Source organism: Cicer arietinum, chromosome 4 (assembly GCF_000331145.2).
Source record: "Cicer arietinum cultivar CDC Frontier isolate Library 1 chromosome 4, Cicar.CDCFrontier_v2.0, whole genome shotgun sequence".
Taxonomy (NCBI): Eukaryota; Viridiplantae; Streptophyta; class Magnoliopsida; order Fabales; family Fabaceae; genus Cicer; species Cicer arietinum.
This window is the reverse complement of record NC_021163.2, coordinates 3,157,936-3,177,340: the sequence shown is the minus strand read 5'-3', so window position 1 is coordinate 3,177,340 and position 19,405 is coordinate 3,157,936. Positions and strand designations below refer to the sequence as shown.

The following is a 19,405-nucleotide window of genomic DNA, read 5'->3' as shown; positions in this document are numbered from 1 at the left end:
TTGTACTAAATGATAAGTAGGAGTAATGCATTTCCTTTTCAAATTAAATTAATTAAAAATATCTTTTCTGTTTTGATTAATATAAATAGTTTATCTTTTCTTTTCGATAAAATAAATAATAATTTATATATAATTAATTTTAAGATAACCATTTTAATTAGCAATGCAGGGTGGAAATACATTTTTTACTCGCAATTAACTATTAAATTTGATTTTTTTACTCAAGATAATAATTTTAGATTTTTTTACTCATTTTTTATAGACAAACAAATTAAACACGACATTTACAATTTAACATTCCTTTATTTTCGGTCCTCCTTTTTTTATCCAACAAAAATAGATGATGTACCTATTTTAATCAACATTTGATAACAATATAATATTTTATTTAAATGTTTAAATATGTCTTTGTTCTTACAATTAAATTTTTTTATTTTATTTTAATCTTTGTAAATTTTTATATTTGATTAATAAATATAGTTTTATTTTAAAATAGTCATGCCATCAAATTTCTATTACAAAAACTGTAATACTATTAAATTTAAATAAAATAAAATTTATTTAAGTAAAATTTAGATCAACATTCTGTTATAAATAAATAAAATAAAATAAAATAAAATTTTAAATTTTATCTTTCCTCTTCCCTTACTTTCATTGCCCCTACCTCTATGATGTTCATCCAATCCTTGAAAAAAATTGTTACCATTCTATCATCCCTAGCCCCTTTTTACATTCAAATTCATATTTTTCGTTTAAATTCATTTATCTCCTATACCTTTTTTCTCATCACTACTTTTCTCATTTTACTACTGTAATGCTCAATTTTTCTCAACCTACACAAAATAGGGTAGTGGGGTGATAATTTTCCTTTGGACTTTTTCACTACTTTTTCACTATATTATGTTAGGTTAAAAGCTACTCTCACCAGCAATATCAATTTATGAAAGAAGTAGCTCTTTTATGAGCAATTTTTGTGTGGACAAAAATATGTAAATACAATGTTTGAGGCCTACAAATAGTAATTATTTTTAAAAAAATGATGTATTATTTAATTTTTTTCTCTCTATTCTTTTTATATATGTTCTAATAATATGTTCAAATTTTAGTGATCATACAGGCATTATTCTTGTTAGTTGTTACAAAGCAAATCGAACAAGTCAGTACTAGTTTAAATGATTTTGATATTTTTGTGGAGTTACATGTGTCAGAATATTATAGAGCCTTCTAGAAATTAGGGAAAATGCAAAATTCATCATTTCAAAATTACCTAAATTTTGGAAGAAGGAGCAAAAGGGAAGTCGAAGGAGAGGCAAACAACGAGGGAGGCGACACTGGATCGTGAGGGAAAGACAAATCGAACAAGTCAGTACTAGTTTAAATGATTTTGATATTTTTGTGGAGTTACATGTGTCAGAATATTATAGAGCCTTCTAGAAATTAGGGAAAATGCAAAATTCATCATTTCAAAATTACCTAAATTTTGGAAGAAGGAGCAAAAGGGAAGTCGAAGGAGAGGCAAACAACGAGGGAGGCGACACTGGATCGTGAGGGAAAGACGAAAGCAAAAAAAAAAAAAAAATATATATATATATATATTTTTTTTCTAAAATGAAGTTTGGGGTCCATTTATTTTATGAAATTTACAATTTTGATAATTTTATTTTTTAATATAATTTTGGTCATTTTAATTTTAAAATTATTGATATTTTACCTTCTTTTTAGTTGGGTGGTATGAAAATTATTTTTGTGACATTTACAATAAATCATATTTGTATAAAATTTAAATTTATTTTTAAATGAAATAATACCATTTTAATAATTTTTAAAAATAAAATTCATTTTTCTACTTCAATTTTTTCTGAAAATTTTAAAAAATTTCATATTTTATAATTTTTTTGTTTAAAAAATTTAGAAAGAGAATTTAAAAAGTCAAAGTAAATTCTTATATACATAAAATTATTTACTTAAAATAGAAAAGGAATTTTAAAAAAAATAAGTAATGAATTCTTTTTGTGTCTTTTTAATTTTATTTCAAAATTTTTAAAACAATAAAAGTAATTTAAAAAAAATGTTTTTTTTTATCATAATTTAAAAAAAAGTAATTTAAAAATAAATTGATTGTTTTTTAATTTTCAGAAATTTTTGAAGTAAAAAATAATCACACATAATTAGTCATCAATTTCATTTGATTATCAATAATTATATTATTCACTTTAATTCATTTAAATTAAATTATTCAATTTAGAAAAGTCAAATTGGATTATGAATAATTCTTTACTTTGTATAAAAAATGAGATTTTTTATTTATATATCATCTTTCTCAAAAATATTAAAAAAATATAAACTTACTTTTTTTCACCTTCAAAGCATCTATAAGATGCAATCACTTAAAGAAATAATTTTTTTTCAAAATATTATATTACTTGAAGAAATAATCTTTTTTCATCAATAATAGGTCGCATCTTTGCTACATTTTAATTTTTTTATTGAATTTAAAAAAACAATAATTTTAATTTAATAAATAAAAAATAATATTTTTTTAAAAATAAAATAATATTAGTAAAATAAAACAAAATATATCTAATAGAAAAAAATAAGAACAAATAGATAAAATAATAATACAATTTTAATTTTTTTACAACTTTTCTTATGTTTTTTTATAAATTTAATAAATAAAAAAAAATAAAATAATAAATATAAAATATAATTATTAGTTTTTTATTATAAAAAATATATATAAACAAAAATCCTAAAAAATCTCACAAATGCCGATTATGACTCAGAGTCATATCAACTCAGAGTTTCACTTTTGTGTAAATTTACAACGATTAAATACAGCGTTTTATATAGGGAGAAAAAAGTAAAAATAAAAAAATGAGATGAGAGTGAAGTAGTTTGGTCAGTGATCCATTTTGTGTCCTTTCCTCCTCTCACATCATATTCTCTTCTTTTCTTTTCCCGGATTCCCGAAATTTTCCTAGAAAATTCACGCCGTGTCCTCGAAGACAGATCCGAAGGGAACGCCAAATCCAATACCCATCTCCGCCCAAATATATAATTTCCTTCTTCTTTCTCTTTCTACACTTTCCCATTTTCCACACTATTCACTATTATACACTAATTTCTACTTTTTCGACTCAAATTTACTCCGATTTTTGTCGCAACCCTTTTCGTTATTTTAGCTGTTTACTTCGAATAAGAGGAATAAGTTTCATTGAGTGACCCCATAATCGCGATTGTGCTTCGATTTAGCGTGTAATTGAGGGTTTTGTAGATTCTACTTCTTGATCCTATTTTCATTGATCAAAATCACTTTTTTCCTCTGTCATTTTGTTCTGGGGTTTTATTTTCTAGGTATCCACATTAGCATAGTCTGAATTTTTGAGTAATTCAACACACTTTTGGATCTCAATGTTTGTTAAATCTCTTTGGATCTGAGATTGTGCTGGAAATCAAGATGAATCGTTGTTGAGACACTTGTAACAGGCAAAAGATTTTTTTTTTTTTTTGCAATTGATGTGTGTAGTAGAGGGCTTTTTTGTAATTTAGCAAGGATTAGGAATTTGGGTTTGTGATGATGGATCATGTTATTGGTGGAAAATTCAAGCTTGGGAGGAAGATTGGGGGTGGGTCATTTGGAGAGCTTTACTTGGGTATGTATGCACCTTCTCTATTGTTTTGGTAGCATTAGCACCCTTGTTTACTTTGAATAATAGTTTGGTTTTCTATGCTTTTCTTTGTTTCAGGTGTTAATGTACAGACTGGAGAGGAAGTGGCCGTCAAGCTGGTGAGTGTAGTTATTGATTTCTATTGGGTGCTATGTTAATTGTTAGTTATTATAATTTTATTATGTTTTATTTTTTACTAGTGCATATATTGGTTTTATTGCTGTAGAAGTGAAGTAATTGGTATTTTTCTTGTTATTTCGGTGAAACAATAGGCATGTCATGATGTCAATAAGGCTATGTTAGTAGCTATATTTTTGTTTAATGGTCTTGGTCTTCAGTTAGGGAAATAGTTTCAACTCTTGTACATGCTCCTTTGTGTTACTGAGAAGTTGCCTTTAGAAGAAAGGCATTTTTAGGATAAGTATTGAGTTGGAAATTTCGACAATGAAAAACTTTAAGGAGATTGATAAATTCCTTTGTCACGGTACTTCTGATAGCAGTGAAAATCAATTTTTTCAATGGCAGATATATTGGATTATGGCAAAAATCTGCCAGATGAACACGATGCTGTGACTATGGCAGATATAATAGGTGTTTCAGCCTATGGCGGCTGGTACAAAATCTCCATGCTAAAAAGCCATGGCGACAGTGTTGTCAAATATTGGCCATGGTGGATTGCAGCTGCAGATTTTTGACAACCGTCATGCCCAATTTGTGAAGGACAGCAGTGCCATGGCGGCTCTAAATGGCAGGTTTTTGGCTTTCGATCATTGTCCATCATCTGCCATCGTTAACATTGCGTGGAGGAAATTTGACAACACTTGTGAAAATCGCATAGAGACATACGAATAAATGGAAAGACCATATGGTTATAGTATGTTTGATTGAAGACCATTTCAGTAATGATATATAATGTACCTAGAGTCTTGGCATGAAGTAAATATATTATATGATATGATTATATAATTATTATCGAATTATATACTTATTATTGAATTATATTTGTATCCATTGGCAAATGGGGAAAACAGAGGAAACAAGCTGTCTAAGATTTTATTTGTATACAATCCACATCTGTTGGGCCAGCATCTTTTTTAATTAGTTTGACCTTTTAAACAACTAGTTCTGTGATGATGTCTCAAAGTTGAATTTCTGTAAAGCATAACATTATCTAGATTTTTGTTTCTCTATTCAATCAACCTGTGTTTGGACAATTTGTTACTTAGCTGTTTCAAATATTTCCAATTGTTTTTAACTTTCTGTTCCTTTGTCAGGAACCTGTGAAGACCAAGCATCCTCAACTTCACTATGAGTCAAAATTGTACATGCTTCTTCAAGGGGGAAGTAAGTTTCATTTTTTTGTTTTTCTTCCCACTATGAGTTCATGTGTTTAAGTAACAATCATGAATTAAAATTAGTAGTTATGAGCTTATCTGATTAATAAGAGTGTTTGTCTTTTTTTTTTGAAGCGGGTATTCCCCATTTGAAATGGTTTGGAGTTGAGGGTGACTACAATGCCATGGCAATTGACCTCCTTGGACCAAGTCTTGAAGACTTGTTTAACTATTGCAATAGGAAATTCTCTCTGAAAACAGTTCTGATGCTTGCAGATCAACTAGTAAGTATGACTTTAATTTCAATAACACAATACTTTTAACTGAAAGCTATTGTATTTTACTAATAATCAATTTGATTCACTTAGCTTAACAGAGTTGAGTACATGCACTCCCGGGGTTTTCTGCACCGTGATATAAAGCCTGACAACTTTTTAATGGGTTTAGGCCGTAAAGCAAATCAGGTATTTTCACGTATCCTGCATTGATTTAAATTCAGCCTTCTGCTTGGGCATTTCACGACTTCTCACTTGCATTCGGAACTAGTTTCAGTTGTGATTTAAAATTAAGTTTATGATCATCGCTCTTACATTCAAACTACTGGATTTGGATCATTCAAGTTAGTGGATTTGATGGAGACTTCAATGTTGTTGTAAATTCCTAATAAATTGCTAATGATCTCCAGTGTGAAGTATCCATAGGATAGATTATTTACTTTTCAGAACATGAATGCTGTAAATAAGCTGACCTTGCTTTTGCGTCAATACTTTATCATGACCTATCAACCTATATGAATTGCCCTCTATTTATTGGGATTATTTAATCAGTCTATGTGCGATACAAAGATTAATGTAACTAAGCTTCCCAATCCCTCAATATATATGTCAAAGAATAAAAAAATGTGCAGAAAAGCTTTACACCAATCAGACATGTACCTTCATCTGGTTCAAATATTAAGATATTATGTAGTTTTAATAGTTGGAATTGTCATTCATACAAAACAATTGGAAATATTTTTCTACAGGGAATCAGTTAATTGAAGTATTTTACTACTTTTGCTACTCGGCCTTTGATTCTTTGAGTTCTGTTACTTTCATTTTGATTTCTCACCTTTTTAGGTACTCTTTTCAGCATATGTTTGATTTTTGCTCACTCTGCCACTTCCACCTTTTGTAGTTACACTTAACTCGCCTATGTTTTCTTAATATTTATAGAAGTTATGAAATTGAAAATTTGTAGTCCTGTTGCTATTTTGTTAGAACCGACTACACACCATCCTAGTCAATTTAAGGTGAGACCATAATAAGCCATACTTGGAAATCAAGTTAAGCATGAAGGTTAAAAAAAAAATAGATCCAGACTCAAATAATCTCATAGGAACTTAGAAGTCTCTAAGATGAAAATCAAATTAAAGGAAGTTAGTTTTGATGTATCTTTTACTTCTGCTTACTTGTTAAACAGGTTTCATGCATCAAAACACTAAGTTGGTTTTTTCTGTATGATGCAGTTTCTTGTGTTTAATATCAATAATTGAAATTCTGTGATGATTGTTTTTAATACATTGCAGGTCTACGTAATTGATTATGGCCTTGCAAAAAAGTATCGGGATCTTCACACACATAAGCATATACCATATAGGTACCATATTTGATTGCTGCAGCATGTTTTAACTTCATTCCTTGAGTATGTGGTCCCTTATAATATTTCCTTTTTTTACCTTTTGATGTTTACAAAAATTATTTCATGTGGTTCCCTGCCCAGTATGTTGTTTGCTTCTTTATTTGCCATTTTATTTCCGAAAATTAATGTTTTTAACTGTCTTCCAGCTCATTTAGGTTAAAATAAAATGGCACTTCATATCCGTTTTTTCAATTCTCTGGGTTGTCTTGACTTTGTCTTGAATGCATAATGATTGCTGTGTTGCTGGACTTGGGATAGCTACCAGGTTTAATTTTACTAATGTGTAAATAGTTTTGAACCTGAACCAGCATCCAAAATAATATTCCTAAACTTGAACCTTCAGCTGCTGCCTGCATATGCAAGAAAATCCTCCCATATGTTTCATCATCTGAAGCCATCACTTGTTTATTCATCGTTGATTTTATAAAGTATTATTTTGTCCTACTCATTTTTCTCCTTTTCTTTTGTGAATAACTGGTACTTTTGTTCAGGGAAAACAAAAACCTCACTGGAACTGCGCGGTATGCAAGTGTTAATACTCATCTGGGAGTTGGTGAGTGAGACTATTTTTGTAGCTACTAATCAATAAGTTTTATTAAAATTTTCAAATTCAAGTGATTGTGAAGTTATAATATATTTCGTTATGTTCATACACGCAGAACAAAGCAGAAGAGATGATCTGGAATCACTTGGTTATGTGCTCATGTACTTTTTGAGAGGAAGGTTGATTGCAATGCAAGATCTTATTTCAATTATATTATTTCTGATTTTATTTTAACTTGGGAAATTGTTTTCCAGTCTCCCTTGGCAAGGTTTGAGAGCTGGCACCAAAAAACAAAAATACGACAAGATAAGTGAAAAGAAAATGCTTACTCCTATAGAGGTACTATTATGAACTGCTTGCAAGCAAGCAGCTTTTATGTGAATGCTTTGTTTAATAGAATATGCACCTAAGTTTTTTCCTTAGAATAATTGGGATGATTTCTAGCTACCTAAAGTGCAATAAATAATTTCCTATTTTATATGGTGCAAGTAATTTATGGCATGAGTTTCTGAGGCAGGTTTTGTGCAAGTCACATCCATTGGAATTTACATCATACTTCCATTACTGCCGATCGTTGCGGTTTGAAGACAAGCCTGATTATTCGTATCTTAAGAAACTCTTTCGGGACCTATTCATCCGAGAAGGTTAAATTTTGATTTGTATAAATTTGACTATTTCCCGGCAAAAAAAGTTAAGGCTCTGAAAATGTTTCTTTTGCAGGCTATCAGTTTGATTATGTCTTTGATTGGACTATATTGAAGTATCCACAAATTGGTTCCAGTTCCAGAACCAGGGTGAGTACTTAATAGTTATTATCTTCTCGTGAAGAGTGGTGTCATTGCATTTCTAACAAAACTGAAGGTTTTTGTTAATCAATTTGTTTTTGGTGCATTTTCAACAGCCTAGTAGCGGGAAACCAGTCATAAATCCAGGACAATCAGGAGATAGAATAGAACGGCCTTCAGGTTTACTTCTTTGGCAGCAAGATCTGGAGTCTTTTCATTTTCCCTCTAAAAAAAATACTTCCATACCGATAAATAGTTTTGTTGTCTTACATATTGCTTAAAGTTCTATTGTTCTTTATTTCTGTGATTTATCATCACTATCAGTTTAAAACTGATAAGATTTTCACCTGTTTAAGTAAATTGAGTCTGTAGATTGTACATGACAAAGTGGTGTATTGTTTTCAGTCCTACAGTCATTGAAATAGGCTTTCTTCAACTATGGATTTATATTTCAGGGGGACCAGAGATTCGGGATAGATTCTCAGGTGCTGTCGAGGCATTTGCAAGAAGGAATGGATCTGGGCATGGTCTGCATGGTGATCATTCCAGGCATAGGTCTTCGGATGATGTGCCATCTTCTAAAGAAGTGGTTAGTACATGTGTCATCAGGTTTTTTGTCGGTTACCTATAACTTCATTATGGAGTTCACTGCTTGTACTTTGCTTGTTACCTAATGCTTAATTTTTGCAGCAAGCTGATTCTGAGAGGCCCCGTAGCTCTTCTCGTCATGGCAGTTCTTCTAAAAGACCCGTCTTATCAAGCAGCCGTCCAAACTCCTCTGGTGAACCGAGTGAAAACCGCTCTAGCCGACTGGTCTTGAGCAGTAGCCGACTATCTACTACTCAGAGGACTCAACCAGCTTTAGAGTCCAAACCATCATTTACTCGTGCTTCTGGGACAAGAGGGGGTCGTGATGATACACTCAGGAGCTTTGAACTCCTGTCAATTGGCACAGGAAAAAGGAAATGAAGAACTCTGTACTTATATCAAGGGTCATGGTTCTGTTACTTCTGATACTTTTCCTTTGAGAGATGTCTCTACCCTTGTTGGTTACTCTGTATATTTCCATCCAAGGCTAAAAACTCATTGAAATTTCTTCATGAAGCTTTAGCAGACTCCTCTTATAGCTCTTCTGATGTTCTTCCATGAATATTTCAGCATGGATGGACACGTTCATGAAGAGACACCATGTTACTTTAGGAATATGTTAATATATGGCTGGCTACATGTAATAAGTACTTTCTCTATTTGTTTCTGCTGAAGAAAAGGAAAAGAAACTGCAATTTGCAGAAAATGCTCTAAAAGATTTTGCACCCTTTTTATCCATATTTCGTGGCTGAGTGCTAGGTTGTTGTAGTGTACATTGATGGAATGGAATTGTTGGCTCCCATTATGTACAAGAGAAAGAAAAAAGATTGCTGTGCATTTAGCCAGTTTGACTTGGATTTGTAGATCTTATCCATTGTCTATCTAATTGGCATACTTCTTTTCACAAAACCACTTTATCTTGTTGAGTTTATAACAGAACAAAGAATGTAGATGCCGATTTCCTTGCAAAGGTGGCTACAATTATGCTTAGTCTTTGCTTATTTCTAGTGACTTAGGAGTTACGACATTGTGCTTTCACTATGTTTGTGTTGAATTTATTTATTTTATGTGTAGGATAATATAAAATAATTTTACGACAGACATCTTTAATAAAAAAGTTATTAAATTCTAAAAAGAAATTAAATTCAAAAGCGCTCCAAGTCACTTATTTTTTTCTTAGGTTAAGTGCATGCACTTCTAATTTTATCAAAAGGTAAGGTTTTAGTGAATGATAAAATTGCTACCTGAGCATCTTTTTATTTCAAAATAAAAATAAAAAATTTAAATATTTAATTTTCATATACATCTAAATATTTTTTATTTTCAGAGTAAAAAGCATAAAATGTAACCTAATAAAAACTGTTTATTTTATCTTTTTCCCACCTGAACAAAAATTCAAAATTAGTCCACCAAATTGAAGAAAGAAAGCTTTTTTGAATTTTCATTTAGCTTTGTTAATTGCAAATTTGCAATTACCCATTCACTCACTCTGTTAATTGCGCACACACACAACAGATAAATACAAGTCTTTCGCTCAACTGTTTTTCTTTCTCTTTCATCACGAATTCACTACCATTTCCATTCCCTCTTTCTCGTTTCTTTTTCAAACCTCCAAACCAAACAAGGTTTTAATTTTTTCTCTCTCTCTCTCTCTCTCTCTCTTCTTTATTATTATTTTTAAATCATTTTCGTTTTTTCATCTATTTCACACTCGAATTTTCTCGTCCCTTCAAAAATTTCCCTCTCTGATTCTCAGCAAAACCGGGTTTTCTTTCTTTCTTTTATGGTTTCGAATTCCCTGGAATTTCCAATCCTGTATCCTGTTCATTTTCTTCAAGTGCTCGAATGAAACGAAAGGACCAATTGGTTTTTTTCTTTCCTCGTAGTTCGTGGATACCCATATTGTTTTTGTCTGAAAGTTGCTAACTTGGTAACTGTGTTTTGCTATCCCTACTGGTAGAAGAAGAATAGATTGAGGAATCACAGTGATCCTTGAAGAAGTGGGGGGTTTAGGGTTTTTGGTGGAGTTGCAAATTTGTGATTGAATTAGGGTTTTTTAAGTGTATGAGAGATAAAATTGTGCTGTGATGGATGTGGAGGAAACTGGGAAAGTGGTGTTTTTGGACCCAGATATGTTGCAACTTCAAGAGGTCTCTCCATTTGCACTGAAATCGAGTCCATATGTTGCTGAGGAGCTATTCTCACAGTGGCTTTCACTTCCAGATACTTGTCGCCTGGTACATGAATATATAGTTGATTTCAACTGAATCAGTTATACTTTTCTATGATTGAATGATTTTGGCTATTCAATTGACTAATGGAGATGGTGCAAAATGAGCTGTGTGGAATATGTTTTTACTTTTTGTTCAGATTGAAAGTGATTTTCTATTGTTTTATGGAGGGTTTCAGTTAGTGAAATTGAACTAAAGTTGTGACAGTAGATATTTAAGGTTTTTTTTTTTTTTTTTGATGAAGTAGATATTTAAGTTTGAAATGAACAAACCAAAACAATACTAATGACAGAAAACTTTTATATCTATATAAGAAAAAGAAAATCCTCAGTATGGTAATTTGGTTTTAAGCCTAAATTTGTTGATGGATTATCATTTCGATTCTGTTGTATTCCATGCATCAACTCAATAGAACAGTAGTGAGAGAATATAGAGCCTCTGAACACCAATCCTAACAGAGGCTTAAATGATTCATATATGGCTCAATATATAGTTATTTAAGTTTGTAACTTCATAGAATAAATATTCTGTGAGAATCATTTGATAGCAGAAAAGGATAGGTGCATTAAATGGTTGTTGTAAAACCTTAAATTGCTGTATAAGTGGTATAAGCTGTCTCATGAATAGTGTAAATTTATTAATAAGGCTGTTGAGTTCCCAAATCATGCTGTGCTAGGACTAGATATGTTTTAATCTATTTCCAAATTGCCTTCTACTAAAGCACTGCCACTTCTTTTTGCTTGCTTGTTTGTTTAATTTGTATATCTGTATTTTATGTATATTTCCTTCAATGTTCATTTTTTCATTGATGCATTCTTAACACAGATTAAGTCATTGCTTGCTGACGCAAAGGCTGGAGTTCCGTTTAGTGCACTTGAGAACTCAACAAATACAAATGCTCTTTCAATCAACGCGTTACCTTCCTTATTTCCTACTGGGAGTACACCACCACTTTCACCACGCAGCTCATCTGGTTCCCCACGGACCACGAAACAGAGATCTAGCCCTTCTTCATTAGGTTCTCCACTAAAAGTAGTCCGTGAACCTGTAAGGGAGATCATTCCTCAGGTATTGATCATTGTGTTGACTAATTATTGAAATCATTTTCTCAACGAATTATTTGTTCTCTTTCCTCAAAATTTTTTTGGTTATGCCTAGAAAGGATTAATTCCTTGTATTAAAGTTTATTAGCATTACTTTGAATGTTTGCAGTTTTACTTCAAAAATGGTCGTCCACCTCCAAATGAAATGAAAGAGCATTTCATCTTCCAAATTGATAATCGATATTATGGTCATTTGGATGGTCTTCAATTACTTGGTGAGAACATGATATGTCTGAGCTTTTTGGTTCTATTTCTCAATTACGACACTATTCTGGGGAAATACTAGTTCTTTTTTCAACTTTTGTTATAAACTTGTATTTTAATTTCAGAATTCAAGTCTGTCACGAAAGAGATATGCAAACTCCCCTCATTTTTCTCCTCTGCTCTTTTCAAAAAGATTGATGTCAATTTTACAGGAACCATAACAAGGTACCAAACTTTTTATTAGACTATTCCATTTAAATAGATCATCATTGCATCAGACGAAGCTTTATGAATTTTTATTAGATTTAGCCCTTTTTTTATGTATGTTGTTTCTTTTACATTTGATATATAAGGAAAATAGGGCTGCCATATGTTTGCAGATAAAATATGCAGTTGAAAAGTGTTTACTCTCTAGCTGAATAAGTTATGCTCCATAGGGTTTGCAACTGCTTAATGTACTTTAATTTTCTAATATTTCCATCCTTTTCCTTGAAGGAAAGAAAAGGATCTTAACCTTAGATCAACCCATAACCCAGAGAAAATACTATCCTGATTGTTGATTTGACTATTTTGTGGGTGGTGATTTCAGAATTATTTTGGAGGACTCTTTAACTGGCTTTACAATCAGTGTTGTTTAAATCGCGATTTAAATCGCAAAACTGGTGAAACCGCGATCCTATGTCGTCACAGTCGTAGGTTGTTTTTGGGTCGCGTCTCGTTTTTGTTTTTCTTCTCCCGTTCTGTTCCTGCTGCTGCTCTGTTTACCTTTCTGCCGCCACTTAGTTGTGATTTGTGACCTCTACTGTGAAGTACTTGTGTTGATGGTGGTGATGGCTGAGGGAGAAAAGAAATCTTTACTAGGCTGTTTCTGTCTTGAAAGAGTGCTATTGGGCTATTCACTATTTGGGCCCAACTCATAATTTTTCATGTTATATATTATTTATTTGTATGAATATGGTATTTGGTAGCTTTTGTTTTACAGTAATGGGATGCTTTATTTGGTAGAGGCAAGATCAACATTTGAATGGAGCATTGACCATTTAATTCCAAATATTAATATTTTTTATTTTCCATAACTTCATTTATAAAGTATTTTAGCAAACCTTAAACATAACAATATATTCAATTCAATTTGGTAGGATCTTAGGATCCTGGTTTCGATCTTACATTTTACGTTCTTGCTATTCCCTCTCAACCCTAGGTAATTATTTAGGGAGGATCGTAAGATCCTAGTTGCGATATTGCTAACCTCTCCTGAGCTTACACAATCTCTCGAGAGGGTAACAAGATCGTAACTAGAATCGTATGAATTTGTTCTCGTACAACATTTTGGTCTTTGTTGGACTGATGCCCCTCCCGTTTCACATATATTTTAGGGATCAATTTATTGACTATTGGATTCGAGGCAACATGTTATCTTTGGATTTACCAACACAAATATTTACCATACTGAAGCAGCCACATCGAACATACCTTGTACAGGTTTGCATTGTTTTATAAGCTGTCATACTCTTACTCCCAAGTATTTTGCTGTTTGTTATCTCTCAAGTTTCAACATGAATTATTTAGGGCTTGCTCAAATGCTGTATATTAGAATTAGAATTGCGTTTACGTTTTCTATTTTTCATGTAGGATGATTTCAAACCCATCATGAGGGAACTATTGTCCTCTCATCCTGGATTGGAGTTTTTGCATAGCACGCCTGAATTTCAGGAAAGATATGGTATGCATGATCATATTATTTAGATTAATATTTTTGTTTCTGTTTTAAGTCTCTTTACTTTAAGAAAGATATAATTACTTAGTTTTTTCTTTTCTTTTTCACTCTTCTCTTTCGAGGTGGGCATGCTAGAATGCAGAGTGTTTGACAAGATTATCATATTCTATCTTTCTTTTTCTACATCGCATGTATTTCATGTTTTCAAAAAAGTTCCTGGGATATTTCTCACTGCTTCTTTTTGTGTGTGTTGAAACAGCTGAGACTGTCATACATAGAATATTTTACTACATCAATAGATCAGGAAATGGCCGACTTACCCTGCGGGAGTTGAAACGTGGGAACCTAATTGATGCCATGCTGCATGTAGATGAAGAAGAGGATATTAACAAAGTTCTGAGGTAAAGGCTTTTAGCTCAAAATGTCTGAAAAAGCAATTATATATATATTTTTTTAAAAGCATTCCATTGTTGTCCTTGCTCATTGCCTTGTTTGGCTTTTTAAAAAAAAGGCCATGCGGTTCTATAGAGCTCCCACCATAACAGGGTCCAGGAAGGGTCAGATCCATTACGGTCCTTTAGTGGGATTTACCTTGCATTTACTAGAGAGTAGAGACTGATTCGTTGACTTGAATCTACTGGGCTCCCCTTCAACCCATTGCCTTTGGGTCATGCCTCAATTTCTTCTAAAAGTTGTAGGAACTGTACAAACATATCTAACCATCCTAATAGAATCAATTGCCTTGGCTTATGCCTCTAATTAAGCAACAGTAATAGAATTCAAGGATACAAGAGAAAATGATGGAAATTTTAGAAAATGAAAAGAGAAAATGGAGATCCTTAGAAGTCTGAATCTGATGAACTGTTATTGTGTTTTCTCTGTTCGCTAGATCTGAATGCATTACATGTAAATAACTTAAGGTTATATAAATCTATCTACTTGACAGCTGTTATTCTAACTGAATAACTAACTGAACAGAATCACTAAGTTAGTAAGTTCTCTTACACGGATCCAGTCCATATCAATGTTATTATGCTTCTATATTTTGTGCTATCTCTATGTTCAGTCATGAGTCACTTGATTCCAAAGATGTGCAAGCCCATGATTGATTTTCGTTTCCAGCTTAGTCATCTCTACATAGTTTGAATTTCATTGCTTATTTATGTTTGCTACATTATTCAGGTACTTCTCATATGAGCATTTTTATGTCATTTACTGCAAATTTTGGGAGCTCGACACGGATCACGACTTTTTCATTGACAGAGAGAACCTTATTAAATATGGGAACCATTCTCTTACATATCGGATTGTTGATCGAATTTTTTCCCAGGTCTGTTGGTATTTTTCATCTTTGTTAGCGCTCCAAGTTTAGCTTTACTGTGTATGGCTATGGGGGGCTCGTACTGCATTTTCTGTGTGTGTTTGGAACAATAAATTTTAGGAATTGATTTGATTTATGAATAAAATTCTTTATTTGGAATGTTTTAAGATATAAATTGAACTGATTCGGAATCCTTTTGCTTTATGTTGTGATTATTTAGAAATCCTCTCAAAATTGGTTGAATATATATGATTTGATTTTAGTTTTAATTATTGAAGCTGATAAGTTTTCCGTAGTAGTTTATCTACCTTTTGCACATTCTAAGGATAATAAAGCAAATGAAAACAAAATGTGTTCCGTTCATTTTGAATTTTAAACGTGGAATTTAGTTTGCAAATCTATTCAAATTCCTGAGCAGGAGAACTGATTCCTCAATCAATCAAATGAATTTCATATTTTAAATTTCTTTTGTCTTATGCTAAAACTGAGACAGGTTCCGCGAAAATTTAGCAGTAAAGTTGAAGGGAAAATGAACTATGAAGATTTTGTTCATTTCATACTTGCAGAGGAAGATAAGTCATCTGAACCTAGTCTGGAATACTGGTATACTCCCTAGCCTTCTCAAATACTGGAGATCTTTTAGCAGCATAGAAAATCGTACGTCTTGACTGATATATGGCAACTTGGAAAATAAAAGAAAGCAAGTTATTTTTTTAACCATTTGATTTATACACAATTATTCTACTAAAACTTCTTATAATAATTGTTGAAGTTATGGGGTTTTAGATGGAGTAATGATAAGAATAAGAAAAAATATAATTAGTGCAAAATATGATTGATAATGATTTGATACTAACTTGATACAAAATTCTAAACACCAGCCCCAATTTATTGGGATACATGACTCTTAATCCTAAATCAATAGGGAAATCAAGAAACAAACCATGATAGTAACTAAGTTTTACTGAAGCTAATATTTGGAGATAATATTGTAAAGATATTAAATATACTTTCTTATATTCTAACAACAGCAACAACAACAATAGTAGTAACAATAATAATAATGTAGCGTTGAAGACCGATTCCCTGTCATTTGTATAAATCATAAGCCTGCTGGCCCTTTCTAATTAACGCAGTCTATGTTTGATAATAATTGGAGCACTGCTTTCAAAACTGGACTAGATTAGATGGTTAGTAGGGTTTGAACCAGCTACCGTTTAAGTGTATGGTCTATTTAACAAAAAAAACCAGTTAATTCCAAATCCAGTGAAAACTGAGTCAAAACCTGGTAAGACTTTTGAGTTTTAACTGGTCAATTTCTTTCTTTAATTTTCCTTTTTATTCGAAATAATATTTTAAGGTTGAATGAAGATGATTTGACCTTCGTTCCTTGAGGTTCCACTGTCAAACTCTTCCTTGACCTTTAAATTAAATTGAGTTTTAAAAAGATTTTTTCCCCTAAATCGTTGTAGGTTTAAATGCATTGATTTGGATGGAAATGGAGTGTTGACACCAAATGAAATGCTGTTCTTTTACGAGGAGCAGTTGCATCGGATGGAATGTATGGCCCAAGAGCCAGTGCTTTTCGAAGATATACTATGTCAGATTGTTGATATGATCGGACCAGAGGTCTCTCCTTTATTCATGTCCTTGTGTCTTTGGTTGTTTCTGTTTTATTCCTCTGCATTATAGCACATGGTAACCGTCCTATGTTTACAGAATGAAGGATATATCACACTACGAGATGTGAAAAACAGCAAACTTTCTGGAAATGTTTTCAACATTCTTTTCAATCTCAACAAGTTTATCGCATTTGAAACTCGCGATCCATTTCTCATTCGTCAGGTAGAAGCAAGTTTTAGATCCTATTTCACTATCAATGTGAAGCCTTTTAGCAATATTTGTTGTCAAATTTGTAATGACAAGGAGGGCACTTTGTTGTCCAGGAACGTGAGGATCCAAGTATGACAGAATGGGACCGCTTTGCACACAGAGAGTATATTAGGCTTTCTATGGAAGAAGATGGCGAAGATATGTCAAATGCCAGTGGAGATGTCTGGGAAGAATCACTTGAGGCCCCTTTCTGACTTTAAATTAGGTAGGTTGAGTAGTGTTTGCCACATATATTTTTGAGAAAATGAGACATACCTAGAGTATTTTGCAGTTACTTTTGAAATACAGTTACAATGTAGGCTTATTTGGCAATATGATGAGTTCTCATTGGGTGTCGACATCAAATATTTTACACTGACAATGCAACTCCATTAAACTCTATATCTTATTCTTACATAACAATAAATATGTTGTATTTCTTGCACTACCTAAATGGATATTATTAATGTAGGTGAATCAAAGGCTAAAGTTGTGCTTTTTAAGAATCTTCACACTCTACCACTTGAACAATATGGGAGCAGTATGCATTTGGAGAGGTATTGGTCTTTGGAGGTAGATGCCTAATATTGTGCTCTGGAGAGGTTCCCATGAAAATTGTTTAGTAAGAAATTGAGAATAGCTACAGGGTACGAGCTGGTGCAGATTTATTGTTCTTGTTAATATACTTTTTTTACAGTAATCCATATCGAATTTAATTTCTGTAAAAAAACTGGAGGGTTTTTGGTTTATCCCTGATGAGTTTTGGTTGTTTTTGTGGTTCTTTTTACAGAATTTATGTCAATTAATTGTATTAAATTTTCAATGTGTTTCTTTAGTTTGTTAGATAGTGAAAGAGCAAATGCAATATCATGGAATTAACTCTGATCACATTATGAAATTTAAAAAAGATGACTAAATTAAGTTTTTGAGAATTTGAAAGCATTACACGTTAGTTGTCTATTTAATTTTATTCAAACAATTTTAACATGTTGTCGTCACTTGTTAGTCTACAGAGTTGGATTTCTTCATATCTTTTTCATATACTCCGCTTGAAGTACTGTGGTTCCTTTACATTGTGACAGTAAATTTGACATTCACACTGCCTACAGCTTTCATTCCTTACCATCTAAGATAGGTAATAGGTATGACATGTATGAAAGCTCTAGCTTGCAGGAGGATGATAAAAGATGCAAAATCAGCAAGTTGAAACTTCGTTATCTTAGACAAATTGATATACTCGAAATTGTGTGCATCTTTTGAAATAATCTCTAAATTTTACAAAATGGCAAGTTCATCCCCAATATTGCAATGCGTCTTGTCAAAATAGTATACTCCCATTAACTTCTACTATTAGAGCTATAACGCGACACATTAAAAATCTCAAATTAATGTCACATCATAAATTGCATAAAAGATTTGTAGTGTAAAAAAAATGTAATGTGTTTAAATTTCAAGATGAGTGTACTTAGAATTACATGAATTTAGCGTGACACAAATTTTTAGTGATGTAATATTAATGTGGAATCCATGTATACAAACTATATGTTTATTTAACATGTTATAATTTTATAAATAAATTTGTTAATTTATAAAATAAAAAATTATTTTGACCCAATTTCACAATTTCAAGGATGAATTTATATATTAACAACACAATAGAGAAAGAAATGCTCTAAATCTTTTTTATGTTTGTAAAAAAAAATCCTTACAAATGCGAAGTTCCTTTATTTATAGAGATTCAAACTGTTGTGCCGGCCGATTTAGCCGAATTGTAAACAAAATGCAAGTAATGTGTATTATCAAATCAAATAAAATTTCCACAAAAAAATTATAAAAAAATTGAAGATAATATTGAGATGGGACCGGAGTGAAGAAAATAAAATATAATCTAACATTTTTGTTGTGTTGTGTTCTGAGAATGACACGCTTTACTTTTCAATTTTGATTCAATTAATTCTGGTATTGTTTCCTTTTTACTTTTCCTTTTTTCTTAACCCTCTCATTATTCAATCCGCATTACCATTCCTATTGGCTCTTTCAAATCCTCTCATCTTTCTATTTCAATCACAATCATCACTTTCTTCTTCCTTTTACAATCCTCATTTCTCTCTTTTATTATTATTATTATTATTACTTTTCAATTCGGTTCCACTCATTATCAATTTCATTCTACCTAACTTTCCTTGATCTCGTTCAAAGTTACCTTCTCTTCCTCTTCCTTAATTCAACTGCTTTCCTTAAATGCTCCTTACTTTTTTATTTTTTTTATTTTACATTACATCTCTTGTTTTCCTTTCATCACTTTCATATTAATACATACATACTTAATAGCTAAGCTCAACCTTAATCAGGTTTTCA

The 19,405-nt window shown here is 31.8% G+C and overlaps 3 protein-coding genes across 4 annotated transcripts in view; all 3 read left to right on the top strand.

Annotated features, from left to right (window-relative positions):
• The first annotated feature begins 2,885 nt into the window (after nucleotides 1-2,885).
• Nucleotides 2,886-9,456, top strand: LOC101505321 (casein kinase 1-like protein 10). The gene is made up of 14 exons (XM_004495313.4): nucleotides 2,886-3,653; nucleotides 3,747-3,787; nucleotides 4,943-5,012; nucleotides 5,138-5,286; nucleotides 5,371-5,466; nucleotides 6,570-6,640; nucleotides 7,174-7,235; nucleotides 7,342-7,405; nucleotides 7,481-7,565; nucleotides 7,744-7,870; nucleotides 7,947-8,020; nucleotides 8,128-8,191; nucleotides 8,467-8,600; nucleotides 8,702-9,456. Exons 1-14 carry the CDS (start codon nucleotides 3,575-3,577, stop codon nucleotides 8,978-8,980), a joined length of 1,395 nt encoding a protein of 464 aa, XP_004495370.1. The 5' UTR covers nucleotides 2,886-3,574; the 3' UTR covers nucleotides 8,981-9,456.
• Nucleotides 9,457-10,152: 696 nt separating this feature from the next.
• Nucleotides 10,153-17,870, top strand: LOC101505006 (serine/threonine protein phosphatase 2A regulatory subunit B''beta-like). The gene is made up of 13 exons (XM_004495312.4): nucleotides 10,153-10,836; nucleotides 11,656-11,898; nucleotides 12,043-12,148; nucleotides 12,263-12,362; nucleotides 13,514-13,619; nucleotides 13,770-13,860; nucleotides 14,114-14,255; nucleotides 15,037-15,184; nucleotides 15,669-15,778; nucleotides 16,648-16,804; nucleotides 16,895-17,020; nucleotides 17,122-17,273; nucleotides 17,520-17,870. Exons 1-12 carry the CDS (start codon nucleotides 10,687-10,689, stop codon nucleotides 17,260-17,262), a joined length of 1,620 nt encoding a protein of 539 aa, XP_004495369.1. The 5' UTR covers nucleotides 10,153-10,686; the 3' UTR covers nucleotides 17,263-17,273; nucleotides 17,520-17,870.
• A 1,204-nt stretch (nucleotides 17,871-19,074) lies between these two features.
• LOC101504250 (uncharacterized) overlaps nucleotides 19,075-19,405 on the top strand; it is a 9,256-nt gene continuing 8,925 nt past the window's right edge. Inside the window, exon 1 of one of the 2 annotated variants that reach the window (XM_004495310.4) lies at nucleotides 19,075-19,245. The gene's annotated coding sequence lies outside the window, so the exon portion shown is untranslated. Of the gene's footprint in view, nucleotides 19,399-19,405 lie in introns of both variants that reach the window. The other variant, XM_004495309.4, reaches the window with a different exon arrangement.